This window comes from Diabrotica virgifera, chromosome 1, assembly GCF_917563875.1.
Source record: "Diabrotica virgifera virgifera chromosome 1, PGI_DIABVI_V3a".
NCBI lineage: Eukaryota > Metazoa > Arthropoda > Insecta > Coleoptera > Chrysomelidae > Diabrotica > Diabrotica virgifera.
This window is the reverse complement of record NC_065443.1, coordinates 307,245,308-307,271,740: the sequence shown is the minus strand read 5'-3', so window position 1 is coordinate 307,271,740 and position 26,433 is coordinate 307,245,308. Positions and strand designations below refer to the sequence as shown.

Genomic DNA, 26,433 nt, shown 5'->3' with positions numbered 1-26,433 from the left:
ATTTACGTTATCAGTCGCCAGTTGCCACCATCTAGTCAACATGTGAACAACTCAATTTGGGCTCAAATGGTACCCTGAGAAGAATACATGTGATATTTTGTGCATACATGTTCAATCTCACAATTATGATCAATCTTTCAATGAAAGATCAAGTTTAAAGGGTTTTTACTTGAATATTTTTGTATTTTGGTGGTTAGCATGACAGCATCTTGCGAGTATAACCTATAACTTGTTTAAAACCGTAGTCAAAATTTCAAAAATTAGGCTTTAACTTATCAGGTTATACTTATTTTAGGTCAGCACTGATGACGATCTGTTATCAGATCGAAAACTAGTTCTGTGATGTAGCCCTTTTTAGGGAATTTTAATAAATAAAACTTTTTTAAATGAATTAAATGTAAGACCAAATACTTACGATGTCGGGATAGTATCACGAGGTTTTTTCCTGGTTTTCCCTCGTGATTTACTGTGGAATCTCTAAGGCGAGAATTTACTGTCATCGTTGCATTTGGTCTTTTTAAAGACAGATCACATGCTATGATTTTTTTGTGACGGATATTCTTGAGTTGTGATTGATTACATGTAATCGAATGAACTATCTTTTAGTAAAGTCGTCCCAGGAACGCAACTCAAAAATATTGGCGATATCATTTTAAAGTCTTCTACTTTAAAATGTATAATATACGTCTGAATTGCCAATATAAATGAGTCAGATTAAACAAATTATTAGAAGAATTTTTTTACTTAGCAACAACATTTTTGTTTATTTTAGTAGTATTTTGTATTTTGACAACGAAACCCGATTTGAACTTCGAAACGTTAATAAAATTATTTTTTCAATTTAATTGTGGCTTATTTCCCATCTAAATAGTTACTCATAAAAATGCCACAAGGAAATAGCTCCAGAACAACATTTTATAAAGGATTTTTTCTACGAGCGTACAAAAATGTCTACTTTCGCGCACGCATTTTAGTTTAGAAAGTTTTACTTTTCCGCACGCGTATTACTTTTCCGCACGCGTGTTAATTTAGATATGTTAATATGGCCTTAAAGTAATTATAATACATGCAATAAACTAATATTTAAATATTATTTACTAATTTATTTCAAATATATCTTATTGTGTTCCTGTTTTAATGAAATTAATGCGACAATTCGATGAAATAAAATTATTTTGACATAATATTCGAAAGTCAAATCGGTAGACAATAACAGTCGTTTTGAATCATCGTCATGGAAACCAAGATGGTCGTCATGCTAACTAATTATATTGAAAGTTTGCTTTTGACAACCTTGTCAAAGAATTAATTTGTGTATGTATTTTCATATTAATTAAATTAATTGATTAAGATTTGGTAATTTTTTAAAGACTCTTAGAAAAAATATTGTTCCTAACTCTTGCAGAAAGTCTCTTTTCCGCACTCGACTGCTTGCCGAACTCCCGCTTCGCGTCGTTCGGCAAACTGCAGTCGCGTGCGGAAAATAATGACTTTCTGCACTTGTTAGGAAAATAACTATTACTTGTTTTTTGTAATTTAAATATGGTATACAGCCAACTACAGGAATAGCTATTTGTATAACAAGGGAGGAAAGTGCTACTTTTCCTCCCGAGAATGAAGTTTACTGCCCGACGCGTAGCGGAGGGCAGTAATCATTCAAGGGAGGAAAAGTCACTTTACTCCCATGTTATACATATGGTTTTTCCACCTTCCTCAAATAACAAGTAATTTTTTCATTTTTACTTAATTTATTTATGTAACTAACCAACAAAATTTATTGGAACTAAAACTAACAAATAGGTACAATATAACTGTCAACTGTCAAATATAAGTCAAATTATTAATGTAAACATTGTTAAATCAGAATAACAATTTACTGTTTTTTTACCATTCTGCAAAATACAGAGTGTTTTTAAATAAACGTTAAAATGTATAGATACTTACGTAATAGAAAATAGGTATTGTACAGGGCGTCAATAAGTTATATTTCATGAATGAAATACCATGACGTCACTTTTACTTTTCCTCCCTAGGGAGGAAAAATATTTTCCTCCCTAGGGAGGAAAAGTATAACTTTGCTCCCTACAATCAGGTCCGGAAAAGTATACTTTCGGTAGAGGTAGGTGGAAAAACTTTTTTCCTTGTGGATTTTTATTGTGAATTAGCCTCTTACTTTAAAATAAGTTTATTTGACGCATCAATTTCCGAAGTGGAACCCGAAACTTCAAATAAACTTATTTTAAAGTAAAATTGTAGCTTCTTGCCAATAAAAATAATAAATCTTTTTTATTTTTTTAAAATTATTGTTTGTATGTAATTTTCTTAAGCCTTTAGTTTACCTTCTATCCTACTTTCTGAGAAAAAAGATATAAATATTTTAAAAGGGAAGTTCCCTAGGTTGGCTGTATACCATATAGTTAAAAAACTCTAACAAGAAGTAAAACCACTTCTATGTAAATTGGTATATTTATTAAAACTTAAAAATCCCAATGGATTGAATAAAATATGTCCAATTCAGAACGTTTTCAGACCTATCGGTCCATCATCAGTGAACTTTATAGTCAAAGTTGGCCTAAGATGGTTGATTGAGGTTTTGGTAGGGTTTCACCATGTTCCCATAGGCAATATCCTGTAACATCGGCGTTTAGCCTGTTGAATATTATTTTTAAATAATGTAAATCGAATTTTAAATTCAACCATTGTTTGGTTCTGGGGCTATTTAGCAAGTATGCACATTCACTGATGATGGACCGATAGGTCTGAAAACGTTCTGAATTGGACATATTTTATTCAATCCATTGGGATTTTTAAGTTTTAATAAATATACCAATTTACATAGAAGTGGTTTTACTTCTTGTTAGAGTTTTTTATATAAATATTTCTTGCGAATAATAAATTCATAATTTTTACTTAATTCTGTAAAACGTTGATTTTGTTTAGTAGTAGTAGTTCACTACTTGCTGATCCATAGAATGGTACTTAGAACATCATGTTCTAAAATATCTAGGCATATTTTGAATGGATGCATAAGGTTGTTTTTACTCTTCTTCTTCGGGTGCTATACCCGTTTATCGAACGTTAGCGATCATGTTGACTATCATAACTTTATTCGCAGCAGATCTGAAGGGCGATTCCGAAGTGTGACCAAGCCATTGCCTCAAATTTCTTAACCAAGATGTTCTTCTTCTTCCTCGACTTCTTCTGCCTAATATTTTACCCTGCATAATTAGATGTAGATTGCTATATTTTTCCGAATGTCTACAAACATGCGCAAAATACTCGAGTTTTCTAGACTTTAACATTTTTACCAGTTCTCTGCCTTTCTTCATCCTGCTCAGAATAATATCATTACGCACCCTGTCCATCCAGCTTACTTTCAGCATTCTTCGATAGCACCATAATTCAAAGGATTCAACAATCTTAAGCATTCTTCCTGCTAAGGTCCATGACTCAACTCCGTAGAGAAGAACGGAAAACACGTAACACTTCTTAACACGTAATTCTTGTCCTAAGACTCAAATTTATGTCATGACCGCATAGAATTTTCTTGTAACGGAAAAATGCTGATTTGGCTTGAGAAATTCTGCAACGTATTTCGGTGGATGGATCCCAATTATCAGTGATTCTGCTTCCCAAGTATGTTATAGCTTCAACTCTCTTAAGTTGTACATCCACCTTGTGTAGTACTGAGTGCCTCTTCAAACATCTTTTCTGAATAAATGTTAAAAAATAATGGTGAAAGAATACATCCCTGTCTTACTCCACGTTGAATTTGAATCTCTTCTGTGTGATCACCGTCTACTCTAACTGTGGCTTTTTGATTCCAGTGCAAGTTAGCAATGATTTTTAGATCTTTATCGTCAATATTAGTAGACCTTAGAACATCTAACATCTTAGTATGTGATACTTTGTCAAATGCTTTTTCGAAATCAAGAAAACATAGGTACACATCGGCATTTACATCTCTACTCCTTTGTACTAATACCTGCAACCCAAACAGGGCCTCTCGTGTACCTAGTCCATTTCTAAAGCCAAAGTGAGTTTCGCCCAAATGTTCTTCGATTCTTTTATATATTCTCGCATGGATCACCCGCAGAAAGACCTTAAGTACGCGGCTCATTAGGCTAATGGTTCGATGATCATGACATTCTTTTGCCTTCGCTTTCTTGGGAATTGGTATAAAAGTAGATTTCAGCCAATCATGTGGTAAGTAACCATGATTATATATAGCAGGGGTCACCAATTAATTTCCCTGAGGGTCCGTTTCGAAAACTTATGACACTTCCGGGGTCCGGATATATGCTGCCTGTGTCTGACTGTTCTGATTCGGTTTCTTTGTGGATTCTTGTTCAAAAATATCCCCTATAAACAAATCAGAAGGGTGCCGAGCGAAATTTTTGGACAGAAATTGTTTAATATTTTTTTTAACAAATTCAAAACATCACCTTTTTTGCCCGCGAAAATATGTTTTTAGCATTTTTGGGTCATCTTAAATAAAAAAGATCTGTCATTTTATTAAAACTTATGAGTTTTCAAGCATCGCAAATGCATACATATTTTAGCATTTTTCAGATTTTAAATCGCTTATAACTCAAAAACTATCAACTTTTCAGAAATATGACAGGAGACCTTTATTGTTTATAATGACCCAAGAAACCTAAAAATATATTTTTCGAGGCAAAAAAGTAATTTTGAATTTTCTTAAAAAATTGTTTCACCCGGCACCCTTCTGATTTGTTTAAAGGGGACACTTTTGAACAGGAATCCGCAAAGAAATCGAGTCAGAAACATTTTTCATACGAAAGTGGCCTCACATATCGACTAATATGGAAAGGAAAACTAATAATATCTGATTGTTTTTTGGTTACTGTATACTTTTCTGTAAGTTTTCCTGGTACAATAAATAAAATATAAATTCATTGTGTATTGTTTTGATGTTATGATCAGTACATTTTGAAAACAGCAGTATTAGTCCATGTAATGAAGCTTAAAATAGGTCAAAACCTCGCAATTTTTGCAGAATGGATCGATTTGCTTGCAAATTTAAGATTAAGTAGTGGATAGTCCAAGGATCAAAATCTATATCATGCTGAAAGGCGCTTTTACCATGGGGGTGGTTGTCACCCTATCTCGGGGGTGGAAATTTTTTATTATATTTTGACCGCAAAAGTTAGTAAAAAAATTCATTCTAAGCAAAAAACGTTCTATACATTTTTTTTGATAAAATTAATAGTTTTCGATTTATTCGCTATCGAAAATGTTAGTTTAATATCGAAAAAATCAATGTTGTTAATAAGTTTTCGGCTAATAACTCCAAAAGTTTTCTATCAAAACAACTTTACTTAACAAAAATGTACCTTTTCAAACAATAAACAAAATCGTTTCTTTTAATTTTTTTTATGACCAATAGTAATCGAGCTATACATTATTAAATGTTAGCTTTTTTTCGTCAAATGCTAAATACTGTAGTTTCAAAGTCAAAAGACGGGAAAACTATGCATTTTTCGAGGATAACTTGTTCAGACTAATTTAAAGCATTTTAAAATATCTATTTCCAGAAATAAAAACAAAGTCCTTAGCTCAAAAATTAAGTGACGTATATTGAAAAGAATGTTAGTCCCTACTTTATTTAGCGAAAAAGTGATCCGAAGCAACCTCCTAATCACCACCCTATCTAAATTTAGTCATTAACCTTATTTGGTCTTCTTTATTTTTATACTATTGGGTTCTAGAAGTTTGACCGGTTTAGAATGATTAGTTTTAAAAAAAATGGAGTTAGAAGCGAATAACGAATTTTTGTAGTTTGGAAAAAATGGCTTTTCTTCAGAATAGAAAGATTAGCATCAGAGATACGAAAAAATGTTTAAATATTAACTTGTAGCTTATTCATTTTCAAGAAACCGGTTTGCAAAAATTTTTACTAGATCAAAAATTGAATGAGTTATCGATAATTAAACCTTGTAATAACATGCAAAAACCACCTTTACCAACCCTTTCAAAGTCACCTCTTTTTGCGACTGAGGATTTTAAAAAGAATTAATATTAATAGGCTTATATACCTTATAAAAATCAACAAAATTCTTTTTTGCCAAATTTTCTAAGATAAAAAATAGATAAGTTACGGTAAAAAATCAATATATTTTTTTGAAAAAAAAGGAGAAATCCAATTGGGAGCATAATAATGTAAGTTAGCAGTGTTTTTAGTCATTGGCCTTATTCATTCTTCTTTTTTTATGTATTATTAATAGATTCTAGAAGTTTGACTGGCTTAGAACGATTAGTTTTAAAAAAACCGGAGTTAAAAGCGAATAACGAATTTTTGTAGTTTGGTAAAAATGTCGATTTCTTCAGAATAGAAAGATTAGCATCAGAGATACGAAAAAATTTTTAAATATGAAATTGTAGGTTATTTAATTCCCAAGAAATTGGTTTGAGAAAATTTTTTCTACGGCAAAAATTGAGTGAATCGTAACTTAGTATATTATTGAAAAACACTTATTTTTTCGATATAAAACTAACACTTTCGATAGCGAATAAATCGAAAACTATTCATTTTATCAAAAAAAGGGATAGAACATTTTTTGCTTAGAATGAATATTTTTATCAACTTTTGCGGTCAAAATATAATAAAAAATTTCCACCCCCGGGATGGGGTGGCAACCACCCCCATGGTAAAAGCGCCTTTCGGCATCATATAGATTTTAATCCTTGGACTATCCACTACTTGTTCTCAAATTTTCAAGCAAATCGATCCATTCTGTAAAAATTGCGAGGTGAAAAGCTTCAGTTCCTGGACTATATTGTAAATTGTTACTGAGAATATTTTAAAAATTAGGAATTTATATTTTGTTTGCTAATGAAGTTTTTAGACATCTTCAATTTTGTAGAACGGAAACTGAGGAATTTATAATAAATAATCATAGTACAAAAACTTATTAAATCTGAAAATTATTTTAATTATATGCACATCTGAAAAGTACTGCTACTGAACATATAGTAGAGAGGAAATGAATATAAAAAATGCATATGACAATTTTTTATTTCAGCTTACTTAATTTCAAAATTAATGATTAGTAAGTATGTATAACAATAAGGGGGAAAACTCTTTGTAAAATTAAATTATCAGAGAGAAAAATGACATTTTTTATGTACAACCTGTCTGAAGTTTGGAGTTTAGTGCAACTGAGTCTCATTAGGGAATTGAGATATTCATCTGTTAACTGAGATCTCTACCGACTTTTAATAAAGTTCATTCTTGATAAAGCGGCTTCGCACACATAAGTTGAGCCAAACATAGTACACAATTTCATGGCCAAATATTTTCAAAATTGCCAAACACTAGGTATATTCTGAATTAATTGACGGTCCGCAAAAAACTAGCTCACGGTCCGGATGCGGACCGCGGTCCGCTAATTGGTGACCCCTGATATATAGCATTAAACAAGTCAACCAATACTTTACTTCCACAATCTCCTAGTAGTTTTAGAACCTCTGTGGGTATTTCATCCGGTCCCATGGCCTTCTTTGATTTTGACAAGCGTATAGCATCTTCCACTTCGCTTTTAGTTATAGGTGGTCCACTATTCGCGTCCGTTATGTTATGTTGTATTGGTCGATCATCCTGAAAAAGATCCTCAATGTATTTCCTCCATCGGTGCAGTTTTTGTTTGGTGTCAAACAATAGATTTCCATTTGAATCAGCTATCGCACGACTACTTATATTTCCACACTTTGCTAATTCTTTTACCTTCTTATGCATGTTGAAAGAATCATATTTTCTTTCATACTCCTCGATTTCGCTACATTCTTGGGAGAACCATTGCGCTTTAGTACTCCTTATTTTCCTTCTTATTTCAGTGTACAATAACTTATACTGGTCTTCATTGCGATTTCTGTGTAGTCTTCTTCTTTCTATCAAATCGAGAATTTCCTGCGTCATCCATCTTTGTTTTGGTTCAGCTTTCACCGTCTCCAATTTCCCTTTTATATGAGTCTGAATGGTATCTTTTATATTTGTCCATATTTTTTCGATTCGATCTTCCGGTGATACTTCAGTGATACTTTCGATGTTTTCCATTTCTCTTTCCAAGTCTGTTACAAATATATGCTTAACGTTTGGCTCTCTAAGCGCTTCTAGATTCATTTTAGGTTTTGGCTTTTTCCTAAATATGTGTTTTAATAGTAGATACAAAGACTAGATTTTTTCATGTATATATAAATTTTTTAATTCTAGGTAAAGATGACATCATTACATAATAACGTAGCTGTTCGACAAACAAACAACAGTTTTGCGAGCAAACAGAAATCAAAAGAACAAATCAAAAGAAATGGATATTTTGAGCAAGATTTAGTATGGACAAATATTATTATATATGTAGTTGCTCATTGTTTAGCACTTTGGGGATATTGGAGAATGTTTACTGGTAGAATGACATGGAAAATATATGCATATAGTAAGTTAAATTTTAAGTTAAAACTCACATGTACAGGGTAGCGAAAAAGTATGGAAACAGGGTAATTTCTCAGAAACAGCTAGAACGATTTTTATAGATTTTGGTGGGTAAGGGTCTTCTAATGCGGACAATATTATAGTGGTAACTTCATTGTTTTCCGTTTTGCTGGAAATTTAATGAGCTTGCGTATTTTAAATGGAACACCCTGTATATTTTTTTCGTTTTAAGTCCTTAATAAATACTAATTATTATTTCTCATATTATATTCCCCATAACTAAATTCCATAATTTCGGAGTTATTGCTACATTAAATTAATAAATTTTATTAAAATTTTTTTTTACACATATAAAAACACATAAATGTACGAGCAAACTTAAGAAAGACATTAAAGATAGGCACCTGGAATACACGCAGCTTATTTGAAGCCGGGAAGCTGGCTAACCTAACTCAAGAAATGTGCAGAATCGATCTAGATATCCTGGGGATCTCAGAAACCTGGTGGCCTGGATCCGGTAAATGCACCACAGAGAGCGGAACATTCTTTTACTCAGACAATGACGACCGCGATCATAGAAAAGGCGTCGGGATTATGATAAGTAAAAAATTGATGAGAGCTGTCACAGAGTTTGTACCATATTCCGACCGCACAGTATTGGTAAAACTTGAAGCGAAGCCAAATAATCTCAACATCATACAGGTCTGCAGATGCAGCAGATGAAGAGGTGGAAAACTTTTATAGTGAAATCAAAGAATTGCTTAAATTGAAAAAGAAACATGATGTTAACATAATTATGGGAGATTTTCATTCCAAAATAGGGAAAGGCAGCTTTGAAGACGTAGTTGGACCTTATGGTCTTGAAACAAGGAACGAAAGGAGTGACCGACTTGTACAATTTTGTCAGGAAGAAAACATGAGAGTTACCAACACATGGTTCCAACTCCACCCCCGTCGGCTTTATACTTGGAAATCTGCAGCCGATAGAGCTCAGAACATAATAAGAAATCAGATAGACTTCATTCTCATCAACGGTAGATTCAACACAACTGTCAAAAGAGCGTGCACATATCCCGGAGCAGATGTGCCTTCTGACCATGTACTATTAGTGGCCGTCATAAAGATCGCTCTTTCATGCAAAAACAAGCCTGAAACTCAACAACAGATCGCATTGGATAAACTGAAAGATCCAATGATACAAGCAGAAATAAGTAATGAAATAAACACACAAATTCAAATATTGACGACAAACATTACCGAAGATCTAACACCAACATGGAATACGATTACAAGTGCTGTAACAGACATCATGAAAAGCAACTTGGGGTACAAACCAAATAACAAGAAGCAAAAATGGATGACAGAAGAAATACTATTACTAATGGATGAACGACGACGACACAAGAATGACCCAGATGGCAGCAATATGTATAAAAACATTAACAGGCAAATAAAAGAAAAGATAAGAATAGCAAAAAATGAATGGCTTAAGCAACAATGTATCGACCTAGAACATTTACAACGACAGCACGACGATCGGAATTTACATAAAAAGCTTAAGGAGACTGCTGGTATATACAGAAAACGAAGACCAACTATTATAGTTAATCAGGATAACCAGGTAGTGCTAGGTGAAAAAGAGAAAATTCATATATGGGAAAACTATATCCAGGAGCTCTTTCATGACGAAAGACCCATGAGTGAAGTTTATACAGACGACCAGCAGACTGGCCCTTCAATCACTAAAGAGGAAATAGAAAAGGCAATATTATATTCAAAAAACAATAAGGCACCTGGACCTGATGAAATCCCTTCAGAAATACTCAAACTACTAGATGAAAGGGGAATTTCAGCACTACATAAAATATTTAATTTTATTTATGAAACTGGTTGCTATCCTCAGCAGTGGTTGCTCTCTACATTTATTCCCCTACCCAAAAAAGTCAATGCAAAAAGATGTGAGGTTCTCAGACTCATTAGCCTGATGAGTCACACTTTAAAAATATTCTTAAAAATACTACATCAAAGATTATACAAAAAATGTGAATAGGACCTCAGTGATTCTAAGTTTGGGTTTAGGCAAGGTTTATGAACAAGAGAAGCAATAGTAGCAACACAGGTGTTGGTCCAAAATTGTTACGATCAGAGGAAGGACGTATTCCTGTGCTTTTTAGACTACAAGAAAGCGTTTGATCGTGTCCAACATCACAAGTTAATGCAGATCCTCAAGAAGCTTGATATAGACCAAAAAGACATAAGATGCATTGAAAACTTGTACTGGTATCAGGCAGTACAATTAAAAATAGACAATTCTATATCCAAATCCATACATATAAGAAGGGGTGTACGGCGGGGATGTGTGCTTTCCCCTCTTTTATTTAACATTTATTCGGAAGCCATATTTCAAGAGTCTTTGGAAGATGCAGAGATGGGAATCAAAGTGAATGGAGTATTGATCAACAACATACGATATGCTGATGATGCTGTCTTAATTTGCGACAACATAGCAGATCTTCAACAACTTGTCACTATAATCGGAGAATACAGTAAGCGAATGGGATTAGAGATTAATACCAAAAAGACCAAATTCATGATCATCTTCAGAAACTTGGATGCATTTGAAAACTCCACCATAACACTGAATACTAAGTCCATTGAGAGAGTGAGCAAATTCAAATACCTAGTAACGTGGCCTTTTGAAGACTGGGCATCGGACAGGGAAGTAAAATGTCGCATTGAGCAAGCTCGACAAGCTTTCGTAAAATTCAGGAAGGTACTGACCTGCTCAGAGTTCGAACTTACGCTGAGACTAAGGTTTACTAAATTCTACGTGTGGTCGGTGCTGCTATATGGCATAGAGGGCTGGACACTCAAAACGAGGGATATAAACAGATTAGAAGCCTTCGAAATGTGGCTTTATCGCCGTATCCTAAAGATACCATGGACGGCGAAAGTCACAAATGTGGATGTACTTAAAAGAATCAACCAAGAACGTCAGCTTTTCGAAAACATCAAGAAAAGAAAAACGGCGTATTTGGGTCACATCATGCGAAACGAAAAATACCAGTTCCTTCAACTTATAATCCAGGGTAAAATTGAAGGCAAGAGAGGAATAGGATGCAAGAAAATGTCCTGGCTCCGAAACATAAGGCAATGGACAGGGATTAACGACATACAATCTCTGATACACATTGCAAGAAACAGAGAGTTAACGGAAAATGTGATCGCCAACATCCATTAGTGGATTTGCGTTTTAAGAAGAAGATTATAAAAATCAATTTTTTCGGCCCTGGTAGACATTATTTTAGATTCAAATAGACACAAGTCCGGTTTTATTTTTTTTCTGGTATATCAAGGGGTGCTTATTATAAGACTAACCTTTTCTTAAACAATTTCATCCCGGAACCCCCTTTTCCATCCTTTTAAAGGGGGTAATTTGTGGTTTTTGAGAAACGTAGTCCTTCCTGTATGTTTTGCAAAAAAATTACTTAATAGTAAAATGAAGAGGACTACATTTCCTACTATTTATTTTCTGTCAGCGTAATATGTCTATCACCCACCGTTTAGCGGGGGTGGCGCCCCAAAGTTTTAACAAGGATGTTTTAAAAAAAAATTTTTCCTAACTGTCATGAAAATTAAGAAGAAACCCTGGGGAGATTAATCACAAATAAGTGGCTGATTTTTTGGTTTTGGTTTCCTTTACGAGTAATTGCCCATTTTTTAATTACAGGGTGTTAAATCTTAAAAAACCCCTTTTTATACCGTCTGAACCGCCTATTCTAGAGTAAAAAAACTTTCAGCGATTATCCATGTACTGGAATTATTTACAAATTGCTATAATGCACCCCCATTTTTTTCCGGAACTACCCCAAAAAAAGGAGAATTAATAAAGAGATTTTCTTGAAATCCTTCACGCACCATGCCCTATATTAAAATGTTTCATATATCATTTTGTGCACGTTCTTATTACCCATGCATGGACACCAAAAGCGATTTCGTAATGCAACCCCTGTAGCCAAAAAAAAATAAATAAAGGGGGGTTGAAATTTTTTTTTTTGCATTTTGACCCATATTGACATATGCTCCATCAATAGGGTTTTTTTTATAAATATATATAAATATTGCAACATCCCCGCGGAAACTACCCCTATCCTTGAAAATAAACTGCAGAAACTACCCCTATCCCTTGGAAAGCATGTTTTGCCGATTTTGCGATGCATTCTTTTAAAACAAAACTTATACAAAATTAAAGACCACTATTTTCTCTACAAATAAGGTCCTATGCATTTTTTTCGTATAAGCAACCGTTACGGCACAGTGGCGCCGTAAACCTCAGAAATGCTTTGGCGGGCTCCAGTTTTTGTTTTTTTTTCATCTATATATAAAATTTCGCTGACTTATAACTAACGAACTAGCAAAAATAACAGACCATTATTTAAACAATGAACAATAAGTTTCGTTCTTAGAAAATATGCAATTTTTTCGGTATTTATGACATCCACAAAAGTCGCATCCCGCTTAATAGCAAAATAGATTATGGTACCCTTTATGTAAGCTATCTGTTACCAAGAAATTTAAACTCATATTTTTTTAATCAATCGCCAAACAGATAATGCACACAATAATAATTTTCAGTTTCAACAATACAATACAGTGTGTCCCGAAAAGATTGATCATAAAGTATACCACACATTCTGGAGTCAAATATAGTTCGATTGAACCTAACTTACCTTAGTACAAATGTGCTCATAAAAAAAGTTACAGCCCTTTAAAGTTACAAAATGAAAATCGATTTTTTTCAATATATCGAAAACTATTAAAGATTTTTTATTGAAAATGGACATGTATCATTCTTATAGCAGGATCATCTTAAAACAAAATTATAGTGAGATTTTTCCACCCCATAAAAATTTTATGGGGGTTTTGATCCCTTAAATCCCTTAAACTTTTGTGTACGTTCCAATTAATTCATTATTGTGGTATTATTAGTTAAACGGAACGTTTTTAAAACTTTTTTACCTCTTAGTATTTTTTCGATAAGCAAGTTTTTATCGAGATGCGGCTTCTTTTTTAATATATTTACATAAAAATGTTACTGGAGTTTTGTTCCTTTAAACACCCCAAATGTTTGTGTACGTTCCAATTAAACTATTATTGTGGTACCATTAGTTAAACACAGTGTTTTTAAAATTTTTTTTACACAAATGTTTCGGGGGGTTTAAGGGAAAAAATCCCCCATAAAATTTTTATGGGGTACACAAATTTCACTGTAGTTTTTATTTAAGATATTGTTGCCATAATAATGCCACATGTCCATTTTCAATGAAAAATCTCTAAGAGTTTTCGATAAATGAAAAGAAAATTATTTTCATTTTGTAACTTCATAGGGCTGTAACTTTTTGTGTGTGCACTATTGTATATAGGTAAGTGAGGTTTAATCAACCTATTTTTGACCCCAGAATCTGTGGTATAATTTATGACCAATATTTTCGGGACACCCTATATAACACACAAGTCTCCTGCTTAATCACAAAATAGAACTCTTTAGGTAAGCTATCTGCTACAATGAAATAAATTAGACTAATTTGTTTAATCAGTCGTCGAATAGATAATGCACACTAATAATACACAGTTGTGTTTACTAATGTATTGTTTGAAAGATCCCTAAGTACCGATTCGGTACTCCAGATTGTAAGGAAAAATTCACTAAGTGCAATACTAAGTTTTAATGAGTTTTACCCTGAAACCGAAATTCACAATAATTCACTTAGTGAATTGTACCATATTATGTACTTATTAAGTTATCTCAGCAATTAGAAGGGTTAGAGCCCCAGCAGGTGACTTCGCCAGGGCTGGGCAGTACCGTATTGAGTTTAAATTGATGAAAATGCCACACTCTCAAAAAAGTGCACTTAGTGAGTTTTACCTCTAATAGGACGAAATTTGTTTAAACATTTTTTTAATCAATGTAGCAATAACTCCGAAATTATTGCATTTAGGTATAGGGAATATAACATGAAAAATAATCAGTATTTCTTAAGATCTTCATAACGCAAAAGATATACAGGGTGTTTCATTTAAAATAAGAAAGTTCATTAGATTTCCAGAAAAATGGAAGATTTGACAACAATGTAATTACCACTATAATATCGGTCGCATTAGAAGACCTTTACTCACCAAAATCTATAAAAATCATTCTAGCAGAAATTACCGTGTTGCCATTCTTTTGCGCTGTCCTGTATATTATGTATATTGATATTTAGTACATTTACTAAAAAATGAATATTCCTCTTCTTCAAGTGCTTCATCCTTAAAGGACATTGGTTATAATCAGTTTTCCCACTCCACGGTTTTACATTTTTCAATAGTATTAGATGCCAAGATTTGATTTAATTTTTTCCCAGCTTTCTACGACTCGGTAAAACCGTCTACACACGCCCTGACAAAAGTATCTGACAAAACGTAAAATTATTATCTCATTTACATTTTGTCCAAACATAATGTGTATAAGCCGTATTTTTTAATTTCTAACGTCATAATTGGGACTACAAAAAGTGCAACGTTTTAAATACAGCTCCGAGTAAATTCTCATAGTTAACACGCCATTTGTGTATAAATGGATCATTATAGTCCAGAGAAATAAGATTTTTCTCATAACACATCTCCCTCCAGGCCGAAACCAAATTTTTTGAGTAGTGTGGACATCTATATTATTCATAATAACCTATATGTTTCCTGCAGCCGATTTTGATGATATACATAGTTATAAACAAATGAAGATCAAAAAACGGTAAATTTTCGCCTTTTTTGTCTATAACCAAAAAGTTAAGCATTTCAAACAAATTTGAGAGTAAGAAACTCATAAATCGTCTAAAAAATTTCAATATGGCGTTGCTGAATATGTATATCCTTATTGGTTACTTAGAAAATTGCAAAATAAATCATAAATTTTGAGTTTTTATAAATATTCATAACTTATGTAAAAATTAACTTAGAACCTTCTTATTACACGAATTGCTGAGACTTCAGGTGCTTAAATTATGTTTTAAATTTCAAAGCAATTGGTCAAATAGTTTAAAAGTTATTTAATTTGTTTATCCCAAATTCATTTTTTTTGCAACACTATAAGTCAGAAAATTATGAGGTTACAGTAAGACTTCTGACAGTTTATGGAAGAACATTTATACTATTGACTTAATTAAAAAAAAATGACAAAAAGTAATTTTAAACAGTGTAAAATTATTTTGCAAAACACGTCGATTTTTTGTTTACATAAAACCAATTAAAATAACTTTTTATTCACATTTAGAAAGAAAAACAATTGTCCTAGGACAATTAGGGACGAAGTTAGCCCCCTTTTTTTAATTCACATGTTTTTGTAAAATAATTTTGCAGTATTTAGATTTTTTTGAAATTTTTTAAATTAAATTAATAGAATAAATCTTCTTCTTTCATAAACTAACCAAAGTATTAGTGTAACTTCATCATTTTCTGACTTATAACGTTGCAAAAAAAATTAATTTGGGATAAACAAATTAAATACCTTTTAAACTATTTGACCAACTGCTTTGAAATTTAGGGTATGATTTAAGCACCAGAAGTCTCAGCATTCCGTGTAATAAGAACGTTCTAAGTTAATTTTTACATAAGTTATGAATATTTATAAAAACTCAAAATCTATGATTTATTTTGCAATTTTCTAAGCAACCAATAAGGATAGACATATTCAGTGAACGCCATATTGAAGTTTTTTATACGATTTATGAGTTTCTCACTGTCAAATTTGTTTAAAATACTTAACTTTTTGGTTATAGACGAAAAAAGCGAGAATTTACCGTTTTTTGATTTTCATTTGTTTATAACTATGTATATCATCAAAATCGGCTGCAGGAAACACATAGGTTATTAATATAGATGTCCATACTACTCAAAAAATTTAGTTTCGGCCTGGAGGAGGTTGTGTCACGATATTTTTTTCCTTATTTCTCTGAACTATTAACGAATACGGAAAGAACGAAATAAACAACTTATTACGAATATGGTAAATGGTATATGTAAAATTATCAGTAGTAATTGCACAAGAGCTCTAAAATTATTGAATTTTTCGTACTTCCGGGCCTAAAGTGACAACTTCACTCCCTTGTGACAGGTACTAAAGTGTCACATTTAATCCCTCCGGGATTAAATATTGACGAAACTCCCGGAACGATTAAATCACAAACAAACGAATTTAACCTGCTCAGACGTGAGAATTCTTGACTTCTTTGGCTTAAATCCCTCATTTCTTCTCTTCAAAAAAGCTAATAATTTTGGAAATTTACTTATATCAATATCTTCTCTAATGTTAATAACCGATTTCAGCATTGAGTAATTCAGAGAGTTGAGGCACAAACCGCTTTTGATTTATCATCGAAGTAGACTAACAGCGCATTTTCAGTAGGTTGTCTCACATTTTTTAAGCGGCACCACTTTTTAAAAGCATCGTACTGCTGCTCGTATAGTTTTCTAGATTTCGGTGGTAACAATTCTTCACCTACTTCGGCTGCTCTTTTATCAATATCAGATACACCTTCTTCACTCATGATACCAATAATTATCAATAACAATGTTTCTTTACAATGACACTAGTAATGACAATGTTTCTAAATTATAACTGTCACAACGCAATGTTACTATGGTAACTTATTTTAAAGACAGTTTATTAAATGAGTTGAAGAGAGAAAAAACTGATTGAAATTATTGAAATAATTAATAAAATCATACCGGAAGTACGAAAAGTATCGTATATACCTTGCGACTGAAGTACATTTAATCCTTCAGGTAAATTATGGCCCTCCCTGCGGTCGGGCCATAAACTTTACCTTCAGGATTAAATGTACTACTTCAGTCCCGCGGTATATAATGTACTATTTCCCGAGTGACACTTTGACAGTTTTAATTTCACGACCCGAAGGGGAGTGAAATTATGTCAAAGTGTCACGAGGGCAAAAATTCGATAATAATTTTAGAGATCGAGTGCAATTTTTTGCGATTATTTCTTGAATAAATCTGTTAGAAACCAAAATTTTATTGTAATTTATTTATGTAAGTACAAATCAGTACAATTAAACACACCGTTGTTATAAATATTTGACGGTTGAATGTCATCACTTTTATAATTTTTAAAACATGAATTGTCGTTAATGTCACTGAATGTATTTTTTCGTAGCAACGAAGGGCATCTGACTTTGATTATAACATGTTTTTTGATTATGACTTTAAAAGTATTCATTTCCGAGAAAAGTTGCACTAACATAAAAGTTGCTTAACTAAGTTTTCTACAATAAAGGATTCGTTAAAAATTTTAAAAATTGTCACCCTTATTGCAGAATAGCAATAATTGCGAAAAAACCATAAAAAAAAACTATTTGCATTTTACGTTTTCAACCATTTATACTACACCTAGGACCTTATACCAGAAAAACTGTATGATAAAATAAAACAATACTGTTAGTTTCATTAAGATCGGTTTAAAATATTTTGCAAAATAAATTTTGCAATACAGCTTTCACAAAAAAATTCATTTTTTCAAAATGTCGCAGGACTGAAAATAAAGCAGAGAGTAAGTTGATTTTTTTACGTATAGAAGAATACTGTACCTTTCATTTGCAAATTAAAATCGGTTAACTACCACCGCGCCAGGAATTTTTTTTTAAATAAACATTAATTTTTGGTGCTACGCGCCGTGACCCGTCAAAATAGCCCGGTCAAAATAGCCCCGTCAAAAAAGCCCCGTCAAAATAGCCCGAACACAAAATAGCCTCGACAAAATAGCCCGCAAACAAAATAGCCCCGACAAAATAGATCGCACACAAAATAGCCCCGGTCAAAACAGCCCCGGCTAAATAGCCCCGGCTAAAATAGCCTCGGCTAAAACAGCCTCTCATATAAACAATTACATAATTATTTATACAAGGTGTCCAAAAACTTTTTTTAATTTAAATTATTTGACAAAAAGGAAGAATTTATTTAATTTATTTAATTTAAAATGCATTTTACTGTTGCCCGAAAACAGAAAAAAAATGTTTATATCATAAATTAACAAGTTCAAACTTCCAAGAGGCAGGAAAGACAGGACTCGAGTTCTCTGAAAAGACAATTTTTATTTAATGTGGTTAAGATAAACATCTGAATAGAGGATAATTACCATTTCCGAAGAAATGTATTTTTAAGGAATTATTTAATGATTAATTCTGAAGGGAGCTTTTTTTCGGGGCTATTTTGTCGGGGCTATTTTGTCGGGGCTATTTTGTCGGCGGACTATTATTATTTTGTCTGAAGGCTATTTTGTCGGAGCTATTTTGTGTGCGGGATATTATGTCGGGGCTATTTTGTCGGAGCTTTTTTGACGGGGCTATTTTGACGGGGTACCGCTACGCGCAGGACAGCAGATATGTTTGCTCTGTTGGGCATTGAAATCACCTTTGATAATAATTGATAAATTTTAATTTTTAGTATATTTCGATATAAATAAATAAATTTGTTTATTAGTGTTTGGTAGCACCAAAAATTAATGTTTATTTAAAAAAAATTCCTGACGCCGTGGTATTTAACCGATTTTAATTTTGCAAATTGCATATGAAAGGTACAATATTATTCTATACGTAAAAAACTTGCTATCTGCTTTATTTCCAGTCCTGCAACATTTTGAAAAAATGAATTTTTTTTGGAAAGCTGGATTGAAAAATTTATTTTGCAAAATCTATTCAACCGATCTTAACGAAATTTAAACTATTGTTTTACTATATCATAAAGTTGGTCTGTGTAAAACATAAAAGTCCTATGTGTAGCATAAATGGTTTAAAAACGTAAAATGTCAATACTTGTTTTTTAATGGTATTTTCGCAATTATTGCTATTTTGCAAAAAGGGTGACAATTTTTAAAATTTTTAACCAATCCTCTATTGTAGGAAATTTAATTCGCAACTTTTATGTTAGTACAACTTTTCTCAGAAGTTAATACTTTTAAAGTTGTAATCAAAAAACGAAGAAAAGAATCGAATTTTTCCTTCATTTTTGACATTTTGATTATTTAAACAATGTTCTGGACCTTTTTGAGTGGGAGGATAACTCAATTATTATTACATGAGTTAATTCCAAGCAATTTCTGCAAAAAAATCTCAACGTCTATCTCAAAACAGATACGCATTGGACTACATTTTTGTCGTGAGACAAGCCTACACACTACACACGCTCCAACAGTCAGACCCAACGTTGTCGCCCCGACAGTCAGGTGCTTTTTTCAGAGCTTGTGTGGACGGTTTAACTTTATTGTTTACCCCATTAGAGGAGTGCATATAGATTTTCACTTCGGAAAAAATCAAACAAGATAGAACTTTTTGTAATTTCATTAAGAAATGTTTAATAAACAACATATCAAAAAGTTCTACTCGAGAAGTGGGTGCTTCATTTTTTATTAAACAAATGAACTACGAAATTGGATGTTTTTTTTTAAATAACTCCGAAAATATAAATTTTAGAAAAAAACTGACTTGACCATTGAAAAATTCAGAAAATTTTACAAAAAGAATCTTATAATAAGAATTTTCTAAAATTAAATCTGCATATTCTATAGTTTTTTATATATTATAACGCTTAAGTCACCCTTCTCACAAACATTGGCGCACTGTAAACTAGCGTACGCCGAAGTGAACGGTTGAGTTATTTTAATGTAATTCTTTAAATAATGGATCAAATGAAATTTTACAAATTGAACATGAAAGAAGAATAATTACGCTATCTTATGGTTATAATAAAAATAAATGAAATGTATGGGCATAAGTACGGTGGGGGCGGAAAGTGAGCCTTACATGAATTTTGTTTAAAAAGGATTTAAACATGTGTAACTACTACAATTTTTCTTATAAAACCCTAAATTTTGAACAACTTACCTTTCAAGAATCTTACTAAATGATGTTTCATTCAAAAAAAATTTCAAGAATTTAATTCAAATGATATGACGTTTCAAAAAATGGTAATTTTTGAAATCTTCGTAGTTTTATAGAAATACCACCACTTTAAGACGGTATTACTCAAGTTTGAACAGATCTATTACAGTTTTATAAGTACTTTTTAAAGCTTAGGATGTATTCTTTAAAATGCACTAAATTATTTCACTTTAGAAATGAAATAGACTATTTCTTTTTGAGAAAATTAAGAAAGGTAACAAAAATGTAATAAAAAAACTGAAAATTACCAGCTAAAAAAATATTTATACAAAGCGATCAAAACTTTTTTCTGTAAAACTTACCTAAAATACATTTAATAATAAGCTTCAACAATAATAAATGTTCAGTAAAAAATTTTTTTTTAGCTCTTATATAGTATGTCTGCTTAACTTGAAACCTATTGATAACTTTTTCATTATCAGTTTTACGAAAAAAAGTTATTCTTTATAAAATACTCTGCATCGTATATAATCTAAGATGCAATTATCAAGTATCAAATTTAATTAATTTTATACGATGTATGTCAAAAAATATGAATTTCACTCAAAAGTAAAGTACCGTTACATTTCACAATATCGAAAATTGTTATTAAGAAAAGTTGTTTGGAATTAAAAAATTTGTTTTAGTGTTCAATTACATCCTTCTAATTAAAATATTGTGAATAATACAGGCACTTGACTCTTAAGAAAAATTCATATTTTTACGTACCTCGTATAAAATTAAAAAAGTTTGATATCTGATGGTTGTATTTTAGATTTCAAACCAGGGAGAGCATTTTATGAAGAATAACTTTTTTTTCGTAAAAGTGATAATAAAATAGTTATCATAATTGTAATAAAACGATGATGAGTATCCGTAATTTGAGAAAAAATTGAATTTTTTTTTGATTAGAATGATGTAATTGTATATTTTAACATAGTTTTTAATATCAAACAACTTTTCATAATAGCATTTTTTGATATTCTGGAATATAAAGGTACTTTACTCTTTAACGAAATTCATATTTTTGACATAACTCGTATAAAATTGATAAAATTTGATATCTGATGGTTTAGTTTTAGATTTTTCACTATCCAGAGCATTTCATGAAGAATAAGTTTTTTTCGTAAAATTTATAATAAAAAAGTTTTCCATGTGGTTCCTAGCTACGCGGACATACTGTATAAGAGCTTCTGTATAAGAATTTTCAAATTGCAATGCCATATTCGGATTCAGCATAATCAAAAACAAAATATAAATATATTTGATCAAAGTAAAATGATGATTATAACGATATTTTTAAAATTATTTATACAAAACAATTTATTGTTATTGTTTAAACAATTAATAAACAATTAGCGGCCAAATCTTCGAATAGAACTTTTTACTTTAGCATGTATATAAACTAACAAAAAAAGTTTTAGAAAAATATAAGCTTGTTTGAATTTTTTCGAAACAATGCATGTTTTCGTTCTAATTGTTCTCCCCTATATGTACCATATTGTTTACTTTCAGTGCATATTTTCGGCTACTTAGCTGCCTTCGGAATCACATGTGGAGTTCATCGTCTTTGGTCCCATAAAGCTTATAAAGCAAAACTGCCTTTAAGAATATTTCTAATGTTGATGCAAACATCTACCCTACAGAATAATATCTACATTTGGGCCAGAGACCACAGACTACACCACAAATATACCGACACTGATGCTGATCCCCACAACTCAAACAGAGGATTCTTTTTCTCCCATGTGGGATGGTTGTTAATGAAAAAGCATCCAGAAGTTAAACATAAAGGGAAGACCATTGACATGAGCGATGTTGCAGCCGATCCCGTAGTAAAATTTCAGAAAAAGTAAGAAAAGACATATTTTGTTTGAATTCAATATCGGTACCATTGTAAACTAGAAGTCAAACAATAAGGAATTCATGTAATTTTCCCCTTGTTGCCATATTCTAAATTTGAAAAAATGCATAGGGAATAATCAGATTTTTTTGACAAGCCATTCCTATTACAGCGAGCATTTTTTTATTAGCTAGAAGTAGTGAGTTAGTGACGATTATAAACTTACGTGCATAGAAATCGGCCCACTTAAAAATTTTGTCATTTTTGATGTCTCATATTTCCTAAACCTATGGGCCGATTTAAGTGATTTTTTGAACATGTTATAGCCTGATTCCTTAAAAATACCACTGTAATAATATTGTTGCTAAATAGGTAAATTTTCATTGTATACCGGGTGTACCAATTAAACTGTGTTCTTTTTCTCAAAGTTCGCATCACCCTGTGGAATATTCTAGCATTTATAAAATACTAAAATTAAAACCCGACTGTAGCCTCAGGTTTTCCTAACATTTTGTTTTTTGATTCATTGAATAAAAAAGTTAGGTACTTTAACAACTAGACATGTTCTTCATCAATACACGGTGTTCCTAAATAAGTGCGACAAATTTTAAATGGTAATTCTGCATGAAAAAATAATGACAGTTGGCTTTATAAACGTATTTCCCCAAATGTTTCGTTTCCGAGATACGGGATGTTGAATTTTTCTTACAAACTGACGATTTATTTATTGCTTTAAACCGGTTGAGATATGCCAATGAAATTTGGTGGGCTTTAAGACGTAGATATTGCACATTTTTTGACATACAATTAAGAATTTAATATTCACCATTAGCGCGAATATGTGCAATATGACCGATCATATTACCCGTATGCACGCTAATAGTGAATATAAAATTCTTAATTTCATGTTGAAAAATCCGCAATACCTGTCTCTTAAAACTTACCAAATTTCATTTGGATATTTCAACTGGTTTTAAAGCAATAAATAAATCGTCAGTTTATAAGAAAAAATTCAACATCCCGTTTCTCGGAAACGAAATATTTGCGGACATACGTTTGTAAAGCCAACTGTCATTATTTTTTCATGCAGAATTACCCCTTAAAGTTTGTCGCACTTATTTAAAGACACCGTGTATCGATGAAGAACATGTCTAGTTGTTGAAGTACCTAACTTTTTTATTATCCAACATAACCGAATGAATCACAGAATATTAAGAAAACCTGAGGCTATAATTCGGTTTTAATTTGAGTATTTTATAAATGCTAGAATATTCCACAGGGTGATGCGAATTTTGAAAAAAAAAAACACAGTTTGATTGGTATACCCAGTATACAATGAAAATTTACCTGCTTAGCAACAATATTATTACAGTGGTATTGTTAAAGAATCAAGCTATAACATGTCAAAAAAAAAACATTTAAATCGGCCAACAGGTTTAGGAAATATTAGACATCAAAAATGATCAAATTTTTAAGTGGGCCGATTTCTATGCATGTAAGTTTATACAGTATGTCCCTGTAAGTTGTATCCATATGGAAAACTTTTTTATTATTAATTTTACGAAAAAAGTTATTCTTGATAAAAAGCTCTGCATGGTCCAAAACCTAAGATTTAACCATCAAATATCAAATTTTTTGAATATTGTATGAGGTATGTCAAAAAGTTTGAATTTCACTCAAGAGTAAAGTAGCTTTATTTTTCACAATATTGAAAATTTCTATTATGAAAAGTTGTTTGGAATTAAAAACTATATTATAGTATGCAATTACATCGTTCTAATTGAAACATTTTTTTTTAAATTATGGATAATTAACATTATTTTCTGTTATTTCAATTCAGATAATTCTTTTATTATTAATTTTACAAAAAAAAGCTATTCTTAATAAAAAGTTCTGCATGGCCTAAAACCTAAAAATGTCAAATTTTATGAATTTTATACGAGGTATGTCAAAAAATATAAATTTCTAAAATACGTTTATTTTTCACAATATCCAAAATTGTTATTATGAAATGTTATTTAGAATTAAAAACTATGTTTCAGTATGTAATTACATCCTTCTAATTGAAATATTCCGAACTATAAAGGTACTTTACTTTTGATCAAAATTTATTTTTTTTGACATACCTCGTATAAAATTGATAAAATTTAATATAAGATAGTTGTATTTTGCGTTTTAGACCATCCAAAACTTTTATTAAAAATCACTTTTTTTCGTAAAACGAATAATAAAAGAGTTATCAGAATTGAAATAACTGAAAATAATGTTAAATATCCATAATTTTCCAAAAAAAATTTTTCAATTAGAAGGATGTAATTGCATGTTAGAATATAGTTTTTAATTCCAAACAACTTTTCATAATAGCAATTTTTAATATTGTGAAAAACAAAACTACTTTACTCTTGAGTGAAATTCAAACTTTTTGACATACCTCGTATAACATTCATAAAATTTGATATCTGATAGTTGAATCTTGGGTTTTGGACCATGCAGAACATTTTATAAAGAATAACTTTTTTTCTTAAAATTAATAATAAAAAAGTTTTCCATATGGATATAACTTACAGGGACATACTGTATATATATAAATATCCACAAGGAAAATTTCCAGTAGCTGGCTGTATACCATTAATTACAAGTAAAATTTAATAAAAAAATTTTGTCCTGGTGAAAGGTATATTAGTTTAAAAAGCCACTATAGGGCTAAAAACATAGAAACAAAACGATTTCGCTCCGTAACAAGAGCATCATCAGTGTTACAAGAACATGGTGAGTCACCAAAAAATACAAAGGTTGAAACCTTTTAAAAGTAGACAAAAAGTCTCATATAAATATAAACATCATAAAATCCAAAGGATGGATAAAATTCCTATGGATGTGGCTTTAGGGCAACATATGATTCCCACACGTGGTAAATGGGGTAATTAATTAGGTCATTGTGTTATAAGAGGTGACAGGCAACTGAGCAAGTTGGCAGCAACAGGCACTAGTAATTCACTAGTAATTCCAGTAAAAAATAATTTGAACTATGATATGATAAATTTTTTTTTATATATTTTATTCTGGCCTTGGTTCAGAACCTTTAGCCACGCAACTACATATAAAATTATTATTCTTCGTTCATAAGTATAAAATTGTCCAGTATACACTTAAAAATAATAAATAAAAAAAATAAAGCTTACAAATAACAATGCCTACGTACTATGTTAATAAATACAACTATATGCAACTATATGCAACTATATACAACTATATTACTACGTACTATGTTAATAAATACAAGAATTGCTGAAAGCAGGTTTAAGTACTAATTTTTAAACTAATTATGACATTTCTTCAAAAAATTAAATTAAAAGTGTGAATGTAAAACTAATCGTTTGAATGAATAGGTATTTCTTTTGTATTATGTAATGTAAGAATGAGATATTTACTGTAATTAATTATATTATTTTGTAACCTATGTATGTTTTAGTTCTTACCGTAGTGAAAAAAAATATATGATAAAATTGATCCAAATAATGGCATAACCCAGACATCCAAAGTGAAAGTTATCTTCCAACACCAAATTGTTCTATATGGTCCACAAAATGTTCAGAAAAAAGTTACACCATTTTGAGCGTCGGGTTTGGTGGAGGGGGGGGGGGGGTTGGAGAAATCGGTAAATTCGTAATTTTTAAGTTTTTCGTCAATATTTTTAAAACTATGCGGTTTAGCATGAACCACCTTTTATACAAGAATGTTCTACACTAAATTTGAAATAAAAAGAGTCCTACGCATAATCCTTCTAAAATGAACGGTTCTAAAGTTACGGAGGTAGTATAGTGTAATTGGTCCAAAAAACGCCTAACCCAGACATCAAAAGTAAAAGTTTTCTTCCAAAAAAAATTGTTCTATAATATGGTCCACAAATTGTTCAGTAAAAATCATTTTGAGCGTCCGGGTTGGGGGGAGATGGGAGAGAAGTCGGTAAATTAGTAGTTTTTTTAAAGTTTTTCGTCAATAGTTTTAAAACTATGCTTTAGCGTAAATAATGTTTTATACAAAAATGTTCTACATAAAATTTAAAACAAATAGGTCCTATACATAATTGTTATAAAATCAACGGTTCCAGACTTACGGAGGGTGAAAAGTGGAGGTTTTCGATACGTTTTATATTATCTGGACAACAATTGATG

The 26,433-nt window shown here is 31.3% G+C and overlaps 1 protein-coding gene across 2 annotated transcripts in view; it reads left to right on the top strand.

The window, feature by feature from the left end:
- The window catches only part of LOC126886036 ((11Z)-hexadec-11-enoyl-CoA conjugase-like), a 522,212-nt gene that overhangs the window by 486,357 nt on the left and 9,422 nt on the right, over nt 1-26,433 (top strand). For both annotated transcript variants that reach the window (XM_050652879.1, XM_050652874.1), the window contains exons 3-4: nt 8,234-8,453; nt 21,931-22,267. In XM_050652879.1, coding sequence (XP_050508836.1) covers nt 8,240-8,453; nt 21,931-22,267 — 551 coding nt within the window. In that variant the 5' untranslated portion in view covers nt 8,234-8,239. The remainder of the gene's footprint in view (nt 1-8,233; nt 8,454-21,930; nt 22,268-26,433) is intronic.